Below are 15,665 nucleotides of genomic sequence, written 5' to 3'. Positions count from 1 at the left end.
AAAAAAAAACCCCTCCATGTTAAATTCAGAAGAATGATAAATACTGCTTCATTCACAGAGTGCTCCAGCATTTGTTATACGTTTTTCCCATATTTCAGGCAATTTATGAATACCATGGCAGTAAAAATTTTCCTCTTTTGCTGCGAACCATTCATTGGACCATTTTTTCACATCTCCGTACGAACCAAAGTGCTGGTCAGCAAGTGCTTGACCCATTGATGCAAACACTTGGTAATCAGAAGGTTCCAAATCTGGTGAGTAAGCCACACGGGGTAGAAATTCCCAACCGAGTGCTTCCAATGTGTCGCACACTGGTCTTGCCGTACGTTAAGGAACACTGTCATGAAGAAAAATAACTTCGTGTTGCCTCTTTCAGTATTGTGGCCTTTTTCCAAGTAGTGAATGGTTTAAGTCGGTCAATTGTTGTTGGTAACCTTTAGTATTAACCATTTCCCTAGGTATTAGCAGGTCATAATAGACCACCCCCCTCTGGTCCCACCAAATAAAGAAGCATCATCTTTCTGCCAAAGTGATTTGGTCTTGTGGTCGATTGGATGGTGTGCCTGGGTCTATCCATGATTTTTTGCACTTGGAAATCTCAAAATAAATCCACTTTTCACCCCCCTGTAACTATATGATGCAAAAATGACTTCCATTTGTACTGAGAGAGCAAAATCTCTTATGTGCTTTTCCATTTGCCTGTCATTCAAGTCGTATGATAACCAGCTACCAGTCTTCTGGATCTTTCCCATCTCTCATAGCTGATTGCAAACGAGCTTGTTGATTAACGCCCAATTGCTCGGAGAGTTGTTTTTATGTTTTCAAATCATCTTCATTCAATGGTGCTTCCAATTCCACATGGATTACTATTCCAGCATTATGTGAGAGTGCTTATTTTGCTGCACCCGTATCCCACATTTTTCTTTTACTAGATATGTACAATCACACAAGTTTTCGTCAAATGAAAACAAAAAACTAATGCTGTCCGTAAATGCTCTTTGTTTGGTATAAATTTTGACATGCTCAACAACAACAACAACAACAACAACACTAAGCACACATTTATTTATCATTTTTATTTATTACACTTATTTATCACTCGTGCACATCTGTCACTTGTTGATGACACAACAAAATGGCACAGCATCAAATCTTTAGAGCACAAACTGCATTGGTGTAACATCTGGTGTCCGAAATCCGCATCTCATACTTGTACACGGTAAACCACAGAGAAGCCTTCTTCCTAATTCTGAACAAAACTTCTATTTCCTTCTTCTCTCAACATTGCCCAAATACTATAATTTATTGAAATTAAATTGTGAGATCAATGTGTGGCTGAGAATTTTGATATCATATACATTATAATTTTACATCCGTAATCACGTATCTACTGGACAGCCTGGTAAGACACCGGCCACTGAAAGGGTACTCATTATGTCACAGGCAGTAAATAATATTTTCAAGATCGCTGGTCTTGGTCAGTTTTAAGTATTTTTTTTTTTTTTTTTTTTTTTGGTGCTGTTAAGCATTGTCACCTTGAGGAATTGTCACATCACTTGTTGCATTGGTATATAGGCATACATAAGTCCAAAGAATACCATCTCTATAGATACACACAATCGTGGCTCCATCAGGAATGTCTGGAAAATTTGTGTGTTTTTTTAATGATACATCAACCCATATAATAAGAGTTACTCAGTGTTATGTTATGGAGAACTGATACTGAAATCATACATTACTTGCTCATTTGCAAACACTTTGCACTGGAACTGTCACCATAAAATTTTCAGCAAACATCAGTGACAGAAGAGAGAGAAATATTACCTGTAACACACAGCACAATGTCACTTAATTATTTAAGATAACCTGCAACATGTGAGCCAAATAAAAGCATGTCTCATGTTTTCAAGTTATTTGAATTCCATCTTCCAAGATGAGTGTTCCATCAGCTGTAGATGAGTACTCGTTCTCTAGTAAATACTGTCCCTGACCATATAAAACATGTACAAATTATTCCATCTTCCATCATAACCTCTTTCTTCTTGTAACTGCCAGTTTACCCATCATCTCTTGATGATTTCCTCCTTTTTTCCAAACTAAATACTATTTTCATCCGTATCTTTCACATTACCTTTCTTTGATCCAACCAAGTGCTGTGTCACAGTGTTTAATGCAAGAGATTGATATTCAGGAGTGGTTCGCATCCCTCTAAGCAGCTTGATTTAGATTTTGCATGGTTTCCCCCACAATGATTACGGTGAACACCAAGATGATGCCTCTGTAAAGCAACTGGTCACTTTCCTTCGTCATCTTTGACCTACTTGTGCATATGCTTCATCTCTACCAACTTCATCATCAACAGGACATTAAACCCTGTATTTTTGCCCATCCCTCCTCCCCCTGCTTTCCTTTTGCTTATCTTTTTTCTTAACCTTCTGACACATGTAGAAGAAATCATTAGAATCCTATAACTTGAGCTTCGTTTGCATTCACCTGCCCTTTTTTTTTCTTCAAGTTCATGATATACTTTCCATACTGCCATTCATTATATCAACAGATTCTAAAGTGAGTGTTAGGGTGTTCTTTTCATTCTTTCTTTCTGCTCAAACTCTATTTTTTAGCACTGAATTAGAATATTTCCCTTCAAAGTCCCTGATATATTAAAACTGTGTGATATATTGGTACTCAAATGCAGAGTTTTTCAAAGGCAAGGGACACAATTCAAGACAGTATGGCAAACAGTCTTAAAGAACTGCAACAACATTATATGCTCTGCTGCATAGTGAAAATTTATAAAATATTTACTTTGTTTTGTGATATACCCTATGACTGCTGGATGCGTCACAATTAATAAAACTGATTTCAAGTGATTCCCAAGAAAAACACCACAGATACGTTAACAAAAATATACATTTACATGATTTCTTCTTAAGAATGCTGATGGTTTGTCTAGTTTTCTTAGGAAAAAAAAAATCTTGATAACAAAACTCAGCATCTCCATCACCTGCTCCTCAGCATAATGAATCATCCAGAGAGCTGCTTCTCTCTTTATTTGTACCCCTTCATTTTGCTTTTCTACTATTCTGGTAATGACGCCGTAACATTGTTTATTTCGAAGTACTTCTGGTTTAACTGAAGTGTTCTGAACTTCATGAAAACACACACACACACACACACACACACACACACACACACACACACACACGAACACACATTAGAAGCATAGCAAGGAAAATACTCCGACTTAAAAACAATGAAAAGGTGGCAGCAACCTCACATAAGCCCCTAAGTAGAAGTACCAAATTCTGACAGTCCACCTGGACACCAGGTACCATCCATGGCAGAGGATTAACTGCGCGGCACCTTAGATGGACTAACAGCATTTAAGAATGGAAGAATGGTGCCAGGATCAAAGAATGATGAAGAGAAAGTAATTATCACTTATAAAGTGAGGAGCAGTTCCTTGGGAGAGTCAGTATGTCAGAAAGTACCTCTTGATGATCATTTACACTATTGTGCCAAAAACAGGCAATGAACTGATAATATACCAAAAAGAACACTGGACAAAATTAACATCAGCAATATACATGATTTCACAAAATAAACATCTTTCAAGTTTATGATTGTAGAACAATTAGTTTCGAAGAACATCTGGCATAGATCAAGATAATATTTTTTTTCTAAGCAAAGAAAGTTATTTTGTTTTTGTTTTGGTTTACACTGGACATTCAAAGAGTTACATGAACAGTCCATCTTAAAATAATATTTAAAAAATTCTTTTGAGGCATTTTGCATGAGAGTGTATGAGCTAGAATGTGTCAAAATAATATAGTTTTATTTCTGACATGCAGCATTGAACTTTAAAGATATTAGTTATGTTTGGTTTGACTCAACACTTAATACTTTTCAAGGCTTTTGAGTAAGACGAAATAAAGTGTTTCTGCATCAGTTGCAGGTAACAGCTGGATAATGAGTGCCACATAGCACTTTCATTTACATAGCATCCTAAACTAAGGAATAACAAAATGTTTGATGAAGAGAGTATTACCTGATTGCCTTTATCTGATCAGGGAACTCATTGAGACGTGACAGGAGGCTAATTAGGATGAATTTAAATGCATTCTCCTTCACTACATTGAGGCCATACTCACAAGCAGCCTCATAGTAAACAACAGCCGTCTAAAAGATAACAAAACTGTAAGTCTGCCAATATACAAGATAAATGAACACATTAACTACTAAAATATTGAGCACACATAGATGAAATTCTAAATTTAAAAACTGCTAATACAAAGTCAAATTAACTATTATTTATACCTTATTGCCTGTTTTTCTACTTTATCTACGGTCTATCAAATTCATTTTCTCTGTCTCTTAACACCATTTCCTCCCTCTTTCATCATTTCTCTCTGCTATACAAGTTAATCAGAACATTTTACCCTTACCTTGTAAGCTCATTTTCTTAAGTGGCAGGGAGAATAGAGTGATCAAGGAGAGGCAGAGAAAGTAATGGGAGAGATATAGGTGATGGAGGAGATTAATGACAGAGAGGAGAAGAAAGGACAGGAGAGAAGAGGAGAGGAGAGGGGGGAAAAGGGAAGGGGCCATGGATGACAAGGAAGTCAAAACAGAGTGGAAAGATGCTACAGAAGAAGTGATCTGTAACAGTGAGAGAGATACTGTACGAAGATGGTTTGGGAAGGAGAACTGAATTGGGAGAGATGGAGAAAGTGGTGAAAGACCATGGGTGTGGGGAAATAAATGATAAAAGGAATAGGCAGAAAGGAGAGGGAGGAGAAAAGACACCTGAAAGAGAGTTTATTGAGTAAATACACAATGCTGAGCTTCATATGGCTTTAAAACTCTATAGATGACTGCTAAATATTTTTGAGAGAGTCACCTATGTGATGAGAAATGAATTAGCCCTTTCAGCTATACAAACATAACTTTGCAAACTGAATAGACATTTAATACAAATGAGCAGTGGGAAGGAGTGTAAGTGTAACTTAAGGTATCAAAGATCTTCATTCTCAAAATTATCAAAAGCAAATATAATTTCAATTCTATAAACATGATTTTCTACTATATTCTTCCTGTGCATTCTGTTCAATAGTTGACCAAAAGAGGAAGCTCTGACAATAACACTGATTTAATTACTACTAAGTCAAATAGTCTTCACTGATTCAGGTACTGAATCTATAAGAAGCAGATTGATATGATTGTTCAGCGATAGCAAAAAGCTTATCCAACAAGGAAAAAATGTTGTATGAAAGAATCATAAATTGTGACTTCATCCAGAACATTTACATATAATGTAATTGGACAGAAATGAAATCTACTCACAAAGTGGTGAGAGAACAACACACATAAAAGATATGTAAACTTGCAAGCTTTAGGAGCCACTGGCCCCTCCTTTGTCAGAAGCATTGAAGGGGAAAGAAGAGGAGTGAAGGAAAAGAACTGATAAGGTTTAAGAAATGGGAAGAGTTTGGAAAAGATGCCCAGAACCCCAGGCCAGGGGAGACTTACCGGACAGGACGAGAAGGAAAGACTTATTGTTGGGGTCTGCACCAGACGAGATTTGAAAATTTCAGAGCTAAAAGTTGGGGGCCAGGGTAATATACAAGACAGAGATTACTGCTGAAACAGCTAGCATGTGTTACTTAAAGTTAAAAGCTAAATGCATAGTATGTAATACAGGTGGGAGGGGGGGGGGGTGAAAAATAGACAGGTCAGAAAATGAATATTGTTGAAAATTTAAACAAGGTGAAGGAAAGAGTAGTTACTGAGAAGAAATACTGAGTCTGAAGAAGTTAATGTAAATTAAGGCCAGGTGATGGTGAGAACTAAAGACATGTCGTAATGGCAGTTTTTAGATTCTCAAAATACATTCTCCCAATTAAATTTCACATGGTCCTATTCTGAAACCCATACAACCTTCCTTGCTGTTGACCTCATCCTCACCATGGGTCAGCTGTTCCATTCACTTTATACCTACTAACAAACAACAGTACCTACATTCAACAGATGCTATCCTTTCCATTAAGATGTTCCCTCCCATACATTCAACACAAATGTATTTGTTCAGATGTACATTCTTTACAGCAATACACCACCATTCTCACCCCAGCCTTCACTGGATGTAATTACTCCACCAGTCTAGTTCAAAAACAGATTTCCCAACACATCCTATCCAATCAATGTACTGCTGATCCCTCCAAAAAACAACTTAGGTGCTCAACTCTTGTCACTCGATATTATTCTGGTCTTGAATGTATTAATCAGCTACTCTGACAAAGCTATGACCTCCTAAAATCATACCCTTTGAGGCCTATTCTGTCTGACATTTTGCCCAGCACATCTAGAATAGTTTTTTATTGCCCTCCCAATCTCTGCAACATCCTTGTCAGATCCTATACTCCTTCTGCACCCATTTCTCTACCCTATGGCTTCTACCCCTATCACCAGCCCCACTGTAAGACCTGCCCTCCTACTACCAACTATACCAACCCTATAACTGGCAAAACATATACTATCAAAGCAACAACTCTGAAATGACCCATGTCATGTACCGGATGTTACTTACACACTGTTCAGCCTTTTACATTGGCATGACTGCCACCAAATTATCAATTAGGGTGAATGGGCATAGGCAGCTGTATACTGACAACACGTATATCTTGTTGCAAAGCATGCTCTACAACATGACAATCATGATCTCAGTGCCTGTTTCACCACATGCGCCATCTAGATTCTTCCCCTAGACACCAGTTTCTCAGGACTCCATAGGTTAGAACTAGCACTACAACATGTCCTTGGTTTCACCACCCACCTGGTCTTAATTTATGTTAATTTCTTGCGTCTCAGCATTTCTTCACAGTAACTACTCCTTTCTTCAGTCCGTTTTAGTTTACTACATTTTTCATTGTTTTTACCTGTCTATTTTTCACTGCCCCCTCCCACCTCTGTTATGTACAATGCACATAGCTTTTGAGTCCTACTAACTCATGCATGATGTTTAAGCAGTAATCTCTGTCCCACATATTATACTGTCTTCCACCTTTATGCGCTCAGGTTTTCAAATCTTGTCTGATGTAGTCCCCAACAATCAGTGTTTCCTTCTCACCCCATGTCGTAAGTCTCCTCTGACCCATGGTTCTGCGCGACTTTCCCAAAATGTACACCTATTCCTATATCTCTCCAGTCCTTTTCCTTCATCCCTCTTCCTTCCCCTTCAACCCTTCTGCCTGAAGGAGGAGCCAATGACTTGGAAAGCTTGCCTAATTACAACCTACTTTTATGTATGTGTTCTGCCGCTGCTTGATAAGTAGACTTTTTTATCTATCCAATTAAATTATTCTGTCAAAAATTGACTGTTCTTGACAGAATTTCCAAGAAGGAAAGATACATACAGAGCATATATGTTAAATAAGAAGTGAATAAAAAATATGATTCCTCCTTTAATAAACTATTTCAATGCCAGCTTTAGTATAGACAGAGATGAAAAGGTTTTATAATTACAATAAAAACATAGTGTGCCATTAAACAAAACTGTATAAAAATCAGAGAACTAGTTATATCACATTTAAATTAAATTTCTCTACAAATAATACTGCAACATAATGTACTTTGTCATGTGAAACAAATAAATTAAGAAAAAACCTCATTGTCTTACCTGAGCACACATGGTTTCCAGCATAACTTCACCACACTTCTCAATAATGCCCTCTAACTGGAAAAGTGTTGCTGCCGCTACTACGGAAACAATGTCAGAAGGCTCCAAAGTAGTTTCATCCATATACAAAGATCCAAATACCGTCTGTAAAGCTGAAGATCAAGAGTAGTAGAACTGTGTTCTATTTGGATGACACATAAGGTTAGAAGATCTCATTTTTCATGGAAAAAGGAGATAATACAAACCACTGACTGTTATTTTTGGATCAACAATTTTTATGTTCACAGTATCTTCATCAGCTTCTCTCCATGCCCCCGAAAACATACTTGCAAAGTATGGACTCTGAAAAAAAATATATTTTTAATCAGAAACTACATAAAAAAAATTTTGTGACCAAGTTAAATGATGGTGATTTTGAAGTCTACGGTGAAGATAAGCTCAGCTTTGAGAATGGTAACATTAATAGTGAGAAATGCTGTATATATGCAGCAGCAGCTATGAGACCACTTGTTGAAATGAAAATTACTATGAAACAAAAGTCTACAGTAATACTGAGTAACAATACCACTATTATGTCTATTAAGGAAATATAGTGAACCAGTAACAAACACTGTTGCCTATCAGGTTAAATATGTGCTGAGGCAGTAACACTATAAATGTCACTGAAAATTGGAGTATATTTTGAGACAAATTGGCACTCACCCTTCAACAATAAATAGAAAAACCCCAAAGACAAATGAGAAATTTGAGACATCTTGAAAGAAATAGCTATTTTCTACTTTTCTTTAGCAGCAAACAATATACACACACTAGATAAAAAATTAGCGACCCCCAGAGGACATCAATTAATACTGTGCAACACTGCCTCTGATCTTTATAATGGAATCTGTTCAGCAAGTAAGAGTGCATAAGTTCCTTCAGCTGTGTCGTATCCACCTGAAGCCACTCATTGATGATTACACTGCATAGAGATACCAAACTGAGGGGATCTTGACTGCTATGTTTTACCTGCTGTCCCAAATGGTCTCCGACATTTCCTATGGCATTAAGATTGGATTATTTAGAGGGATAGTCGAGTTGCGACGGGGTGCCCGAGTGTTCTTCAAACCAGGACAATGTGTGTGCAGCCCTATGAATGTGGATGTTGTCATTTTGGAAAATGGGAATAACCACAGCGTACTCATCATGAAAACACAGAAAAAAAGGGTAATATAAATTTCTTTTATTTTCATGACCATAAAATTGTTAGGTCCCTAAACTACCCTTTTAATGGGGTGACTAATATTTTGTTTGGTGAGCTTATATCACATCAGCTTGAAGTCTATCCTCAAAATGGTGTTTGGATTATCTCATCATGTGTAATGTAGGTAATTCACTTAGCATGTCAAAATTTTACAGAAGTACATGGAGAAAACGGCAGCACAAGTGAGGATTCTACCTACTGTGCTCCCAATAACTATTTCACAACACTGTAATAACAGTTACTGCAAAAAAATATAATTTAGTGAATTACATGGGGGCATTGTCTGAGGTACTTCATTAGCAAAACATCTCATAATTATCCAACATGGATTACTATTCCAGCATTATGTGAGAGTGCTTATTTTGCTGCACCCGTATCCCACATTTTTCTTTTACTAGATATGTACAATCTCACACAAGTTTTCATCAATGAGTAACTATTAACAAAATAATAACTGTAAGCAAGCCTGCTGCACCCACTATGAATTTGATTCCAATGTTTGGATTATAGTTAATACACAGTTTCTTAAGATAAGAATATTATACAGAAGCTTATGCAGAAAAGTCAGAACTGAAATGTTACAGTGTGTGTATGTGGAGGTAACATTGCTGCTTTTTCATAATTATGACCAAATTAATGGTGCTGCCAAACACTATGGGACCAAATGTCTCCCCTCCACTGAATGTATGCAATGTCATGCCAACACTACACCATGTATCTGTGGATACACAAATGCAGGGACCCTGTGCCATTACAGGCACGAATATGATCAGAAAGTGCATGACTGTAGCAGCCCAAACGTTTGAGTACCTTACGAGTTACATATACTCAAGTCCACTACGTTACAGTTATGTTATTGTGAAACTGAAAGGTTAAATGGCACAAACACCAAACACTGTTTCAATATGCCCTAAAAATGAACTGATAGGGACTGCTGAAAAGTAAAGCCCTCTATTTGAAACAAGCACCACACATTTTTGTCAGCTTCTGTAGACTACTTCTGTCATAGACCAGAAACCTGGTCAGGACAGTATGATTCATCAAGAAGTGAAAGGACTCCATATTCATGGTTGTGCTGCTGCTCAGAATTTTGTGACAAGAAGAGTGAAGACATGACGTCACTCGTAGTGACACTTAGTGGAAAGCATACCTGGTAGTATTAGCAAAAATGGCTATACATGCTATGTTACACATTTGGTACCTCAGGCATGAACAACACTAAAATATAGATAACAGGCTAAACTGGGAACACATCCACCAAACCCTACAAAGGCTTAGTTCAGCAACATTTGATATCCAGACAATCGCCAAAATTGGAGACATCAATGTCTTAAAATCTGCTTACTCTGGTTACTTCCATTCACTTGCGTGTTGTGGAATTATCTTCTGGGGCAATTCACCACTGTCAAAAAAAGTCTTTACCAGTCTGAAAAACGTTGTCCAAGTTTTGTGTGGAGTGCCTCCATCAACCTCATGTCGCAACCTTTTTAAGCAAATAGGAATACTAACCACTACTTCACAATTTCACTTTTCAATCATGGCATTCATGCTTCACAATCCTTCTCAGTATGGAAAGAATGAAAATACCATCATTGGAACACAAGAAGGAAATGTGACATACACAGGTACAAAAATCTTCAATGCACTTTCAAATAATATTAAGTGTCTATGAGGTAATAATGTACTATTTAAAAGTAAGAGACAGGAGTTCTTGCTTGAAAAAAGTTTCTATTCTCTAGAAGAATTCTACAGCAGAGATAGCTAAGGTTATTTATCATGTATTATTGTGTATTCCTGATTCAACATATCTTGTTGCTTTAATTAGATTAATTGGTAATCTGTAAGTCAACAAGTTGTTCACATTTACTCCGTAAAAAAATTGTTTAGATAAAATGTGAAAACTGTATCTTAACCTCTGTTTGTGAGTGTAATTAGAACTTACTGATTGTGTTACTTTATTATTATTATTATTATTTTCAATTTGTGTACTATCTTTGTTTATTGTCCTGGTGGAAACAAGTGTAATAATGACTTAAATGTTTTGACTTGTTCCATATCCATGCAAAAATGGATCTACGGGATACATATTACAATAAATAAATAAAAATAAACATATAAATGCTAGAAAATGAATGAACTTCATTTTCATAAGACTATGTTTTAAATGTTTAGGGGGGTTGAAGATTCCAGGAATCCTCTCACACAATGAGCCTTGGTAACTGAAAGAGTGCATATAAAAATCAAACAAATTTTGGAAATTTGTTATGTTGTCTGGAAAACTGATTTAAAAATTATGAACGTATACACAAAAGTCACTGACATAACAAGAGCTTTTGTAGTGAGACAAATAACTGCACCAGACTTCCACCTGAGCAACAACAGCTAAAATGTTAATCAGATGTTACTAGAAATTAACTACAAAGCACACAAATAAATTTTATTAATGATGTTTTATACTTAATTATGAATGAAATGAACACAACAGTGGCACAATATTTTACAATATTTATTATATGTTACATGAACCAGTTTTCAGCTGCTACGTCATCGTCTGGTACAAAGATACTTCTCTTCATGACACTGTAGAATATTACACAAGTGTTTTGTTTGTTTCATTTATAGTGTATAAAATATTCTACCAAGAGCCAATGGAACAGACCATCAATGCTATTATATTTAATATAACTGTTCCAATTGTGATTGCTGTCTCTCATGTTCAGTGCATGACTGATGTGCCCATGTGGTGACACAACCTTCACATTAGTGGCACTCCAAGTTTTGCTGACTGTAGTCCAATTTTTTTATTACACGCAGAGGGCATAATGACACATAAGTTCCTTTGCCACAACAATACATACAGATTAATATTACTTAATAATAGCAACAACAATAAAATAATAATGTTCTTCCTAAAAAATAACAATTTAAAAACTACACTGAAGACAATTAGTTACTCTTTGCATCAATTTCTCTGTCTATGACAACATTACATGTGCTTCATATGTTAAAGCAGTTATCATTCAAATTGTGGATTTTTGCGCTCAACGTACAAATTTAAGTATGTAGCGACTTTCATTTCTGTTAGCAAGCACTGATATTTACGTTGGGATGTTATAGAAAAGGAAATATTCTATGCAATCTGTCTGTTAAAAGTCAAAAGCATGGAATAATTCATCAAACACAAACAATTTACAATTTTGTCAAATATTTTATGCTTTCAAATTCCTCAGATAATCACATCCACACATCACAGAGTGAAAAATGGTAAACATCAACATTTTACATTAAAGTATTCCAATGTAGTTCCTCAGAAGCGAAAACCTGAGAAGGTTTTAAAACTCAGGCAAAAAGCAAGAGTGCTGTTTTGCATAGCTGAGTCAGACAAATTTTTACATCACCACAGACATTTAATTTAATATATACATAATTTGTTTCAAATCAGGACGAAGTTGCAATTGCAAAGAGAGACTTTGTGTTTAGAGAAAACTCTATACATAATATTTTCCAGAGACGAGATACTAAGATACTACTGTAGTGGCCTAAAGCTCTAGCAGTGTGGAAAGCAGCCCAGAACCATAATCAGGTCACAGACACAGACTGTCCACCAAGGACAACGGCCATGCCAATACTGCAATTCAACAGACACTGAAACTTCCATACTGTCATACCTGCGCGCCAATGATCTGGAAGTGAAACAGTCTTCAGCAAACTTCAGCAGTTTAACTGAGTGGCACATTAAGAGCATCCGGGTTCTGGCCATTGTCCTCTAATTCAGCGGTTTCCAGGTGAGACAGGAACATGTCATGTCTGTAAACACAGCTCTGGGCTACAGAATTTTAAACCCTATAGCCAGCCCATTGTCATCAACACATCTGGGTCCTACTACAATGTGCAGCCTATGCCAGTCATTGCCATAATTATGACACAACTATCCAGAATGAGATTTTCACTCTGCAGCGGAGTGTGCGCTGATATGAAACTTCCTGGCAGATTAAAACTGTGTGCCCGACCGAGACTCGAACTCGGGACCTTTGCCTTTCGCGGGCAAGTGCTCTACCATCTGAGCTACCGAAGCACGACTCACGCCCGGTACTCACAGCTTTACTTCTGCCAGTATCTCGTCTCCTACCTTCCAAACTTTACAGAAGCTCTCCTGCGAACCTTGCAGAACTAGCACTCCTGAAAGAAAGGATATAGCGGAGACATGGCTTAGCCACAGCCTGGGGGATGTTTCCAGAATGAGATTTTCACTCTGCAGCGGAGTGTGCGCTGATATGAAACTTCCTGGCAGATTAAAACTGTGTGCCCGACCGAGACTCGAACTCGGGACCTTTGCCTTTCGCGGGCAAGTGCTCTACCATCTGAGCTACCGAAGCACGACTCACGCCCGGTACTCACAGCTTTACTTCTGCCAGTATCTCGTCTCCTACCTTCCAAACTTTACAGAAGCTCTCCTGCGAACCTTGCAGAACTAGCACTCCTGAAAGAAAGGATATAGCGGAGACATGGCTTAGCCACAGCCTGGGGGATGTTTCCAGAATGAGATTTTCACTCTGCAGCGGAGTGTGCGCTGATATGAAACTTCCTGGCAGATTAAAACTGTGTGCCCGACCGAGACTCGAACTCGGGACCTTTGCCTTTCGCGGGCAAGTGCTCTAGAGCACTTGCCCGCGAAAGGCAAAGGTCCCGAGTTCGAGTCTCGGTCGGGCACACAGTTTTAATCTGCCAGGAAGTTTCATGACACAACTATGTTTGCCATCTCCAGGCCATGACGCAGTGACTGCCACCTGACTGACTGGGCCCAGGGCTGCCACTACCTGCTGCAGTTGCCTCCATGATCCTGACTGAACTGTGCATTCTGGACAGCCCAGTGCTGGCCACTGGTCACTGCTGCTCTCCAGCTGGCAGTTCTGTGTTCCATCATGTTGGTAGTTCCATTAGGCTCACCTGCTTAGCCCTGGCTACCACTTGGCTCGTCACTCCCCACCATTTACTGACTGCCTATTGCAGATGTACTGATCTATAACCGTGTATGACCGTTAATAAAGAGTTTTGACAACAGTTTGGCAGCCTATTTACCCACACCTCCAGCAAAGAAATGCTTGCCCACACCTTCCCAAAACAACACCCCATTAACTTTGTGTCAGAACAACTGTCGGAAGGTGTAATGATAGACCAACGGAGGGCAGAATCGAAGAGGATGCAGCCAGCAGTGGTAACAACAAGTGCTGGCTAAGGTTTTTTTTCCTCATGTCAGGTTGTATTTTTTTCCTTTCCTTTCATTCCTTTTCAGTCTGGGTTTGTTGTACAACTGTAATGGTAGTAGTGGTAAGCAAAAATGTCTATTGGTGAGAAAGTAGCAGCACAAGAGGTGACTCATTATTTGCTTGTTGAGGTACCTAAAAGTTTGAGGTAATAATAAGACTTTGCTTAAGGAAAAAGATCATTTAAAGGGTGAAAGAAGGGAATGGTCAACTTCTAGCATGTCTCCACCAATTCTTGATGCACATATTGCTTCATTGGTAGCTCCATTTTTGGTTAAGTCTGGAGATGATGTTTTTGTATTTTTTGATAGTTTATATACAGCCAAGAGGTGAGGGCATTGGAGGAGTAGTTGGTTAAGTTTGGTTGATTTAAAATTTCTAGGAGGTACTACAACAAACGTAATGTCCAATGAGAAGTTGAGGGATGTTCAGTCTTTTGCGAACTTTCAGGAAGGGTTCAAAGAGTGTCACAGAAGAAAGAATATTTCCATTCATTATTGTGAAGAATTTAATGGTACAGTGCAAAAACAAGGAGAATTGATAGAGAGCTTTGGAGACTATATCAGAAAAAGTCAACATTAAAACATATGAATCGACAGATGACGATCATACCAATAAGGCTATTCTACAGAAAGCAGAACAACAGGTGCTTCATACATTTCTATGCCATCTACTGTCTGAGATGTTGTGAAAACTGTGCACCTAACTTTCAAAAACCTTGTACAAAGGAGCAGCAGGTGCAGCAACTTTGTCTAAAATTAACTGAGCATCTATGTTGAGGGAGCAGTGAGTAGTTTTTTAATACAGAGGTCATATGTTATAGACGTGGCTTTCTGGGCCGCATTCAGATGTTTTGTAGAAGCCACAATGTCAAAAGTGCAAACAGGTGGGACACTCCATTCAAAAATGTCCACAGTCACTTGGAAAATGGAATCAAGGTAACACACTCACACCTCTGTTAAAAAGGACAGGGCAGTGTGACCAGCGCACAGCACTTCCAGTAAGTGTGACCACAGGACATCTCTGTGCAAAATCAGATGTTTGTCTATCTGGCAATGTAAAGAACTGACTGTATCATTTGTTGTTGGATACAGGATCACAGTTATCCATGGATAGCCAGACTGTATTTGGTGCCATGAATCTGAACCTACTACACTGCAGACAAAGTGGTGTCGATGGTAATAAGTGTTCACTGAACTGGTTCGGCTTGATGGGTTTCCGAGTTGGGAGGACAGACTTCCAGGTGTGTGTGGAAGTTCTCCCTAGCACAGGCATAAGCTAGGTGTCATTCTTTGGTTAGTTTTCATAGTTAAACATCATTCCAAAGTCTATATCCAACAGTGCATAGTGGAGCTGGATGTTACTGCTGAAAGAACTGAACTGTCACAAGAAACACCTGATACGCCAGGTAAGCCAACTAAACTGCATACAGTCTCTTAGATTTGACTCATTGGATACAATACCAAAAGGTGCAGGAAGACTG

The 15,665-nt window shown here is 38.1% G+C and overlaps 1 protein-coding gene across 1 annotated transcript in view; it reads right to left on the bottom strand.

Moving 5' to 3' along the window:
• LOC126411465 (protein germ cell-less) overlaps window positions 1–15,665 on the bottom strand; it is a 105,009-nt gene that overhangs the window by 53,710 nt on the left and 35,634 nt on the right. Inside the window, exons 3-5 of the mRNA XM_050081365.1 lie at window positions 7,921–8,017; window positions 7,676–7,827; window positions 4,049–4,179 (exon numbers count right to left, since the gene is read on the bottom strand). Of these exons, the coding sequence (XP_049937322.1) occupies window positions 4,049–4,179; window positions 7,676–7,827; window positions 7,921–8,017 (380 nt within the window). The remainder of the gene's footprint in view (window positions 1–4,048; window positions 4,180–7,675; window positions 7,828–7,920; window positions 8,018–15,665) is intronic.

The sequence above is a fragment of the Schistocerca serialis genome, chromosome 1 (assembly GCF_023864345.2).
Source record: "Schistocerca serialis cubense isolate TAMUIC-IGC-003099 chromosome 1, iqSchSeri2.2, whole genome shotgun sequence".
Classification (NCBI taxonomy): domain Eukaryota; kingdom Metazoa; phylum Arthropoda; class Insecta; order Orthoptera; family Acrididae; genus Schistocerca; species Schistocerca serialis.
This window is presented reverse-complemented; position numbering and strand designations above follow the sequence as displayed.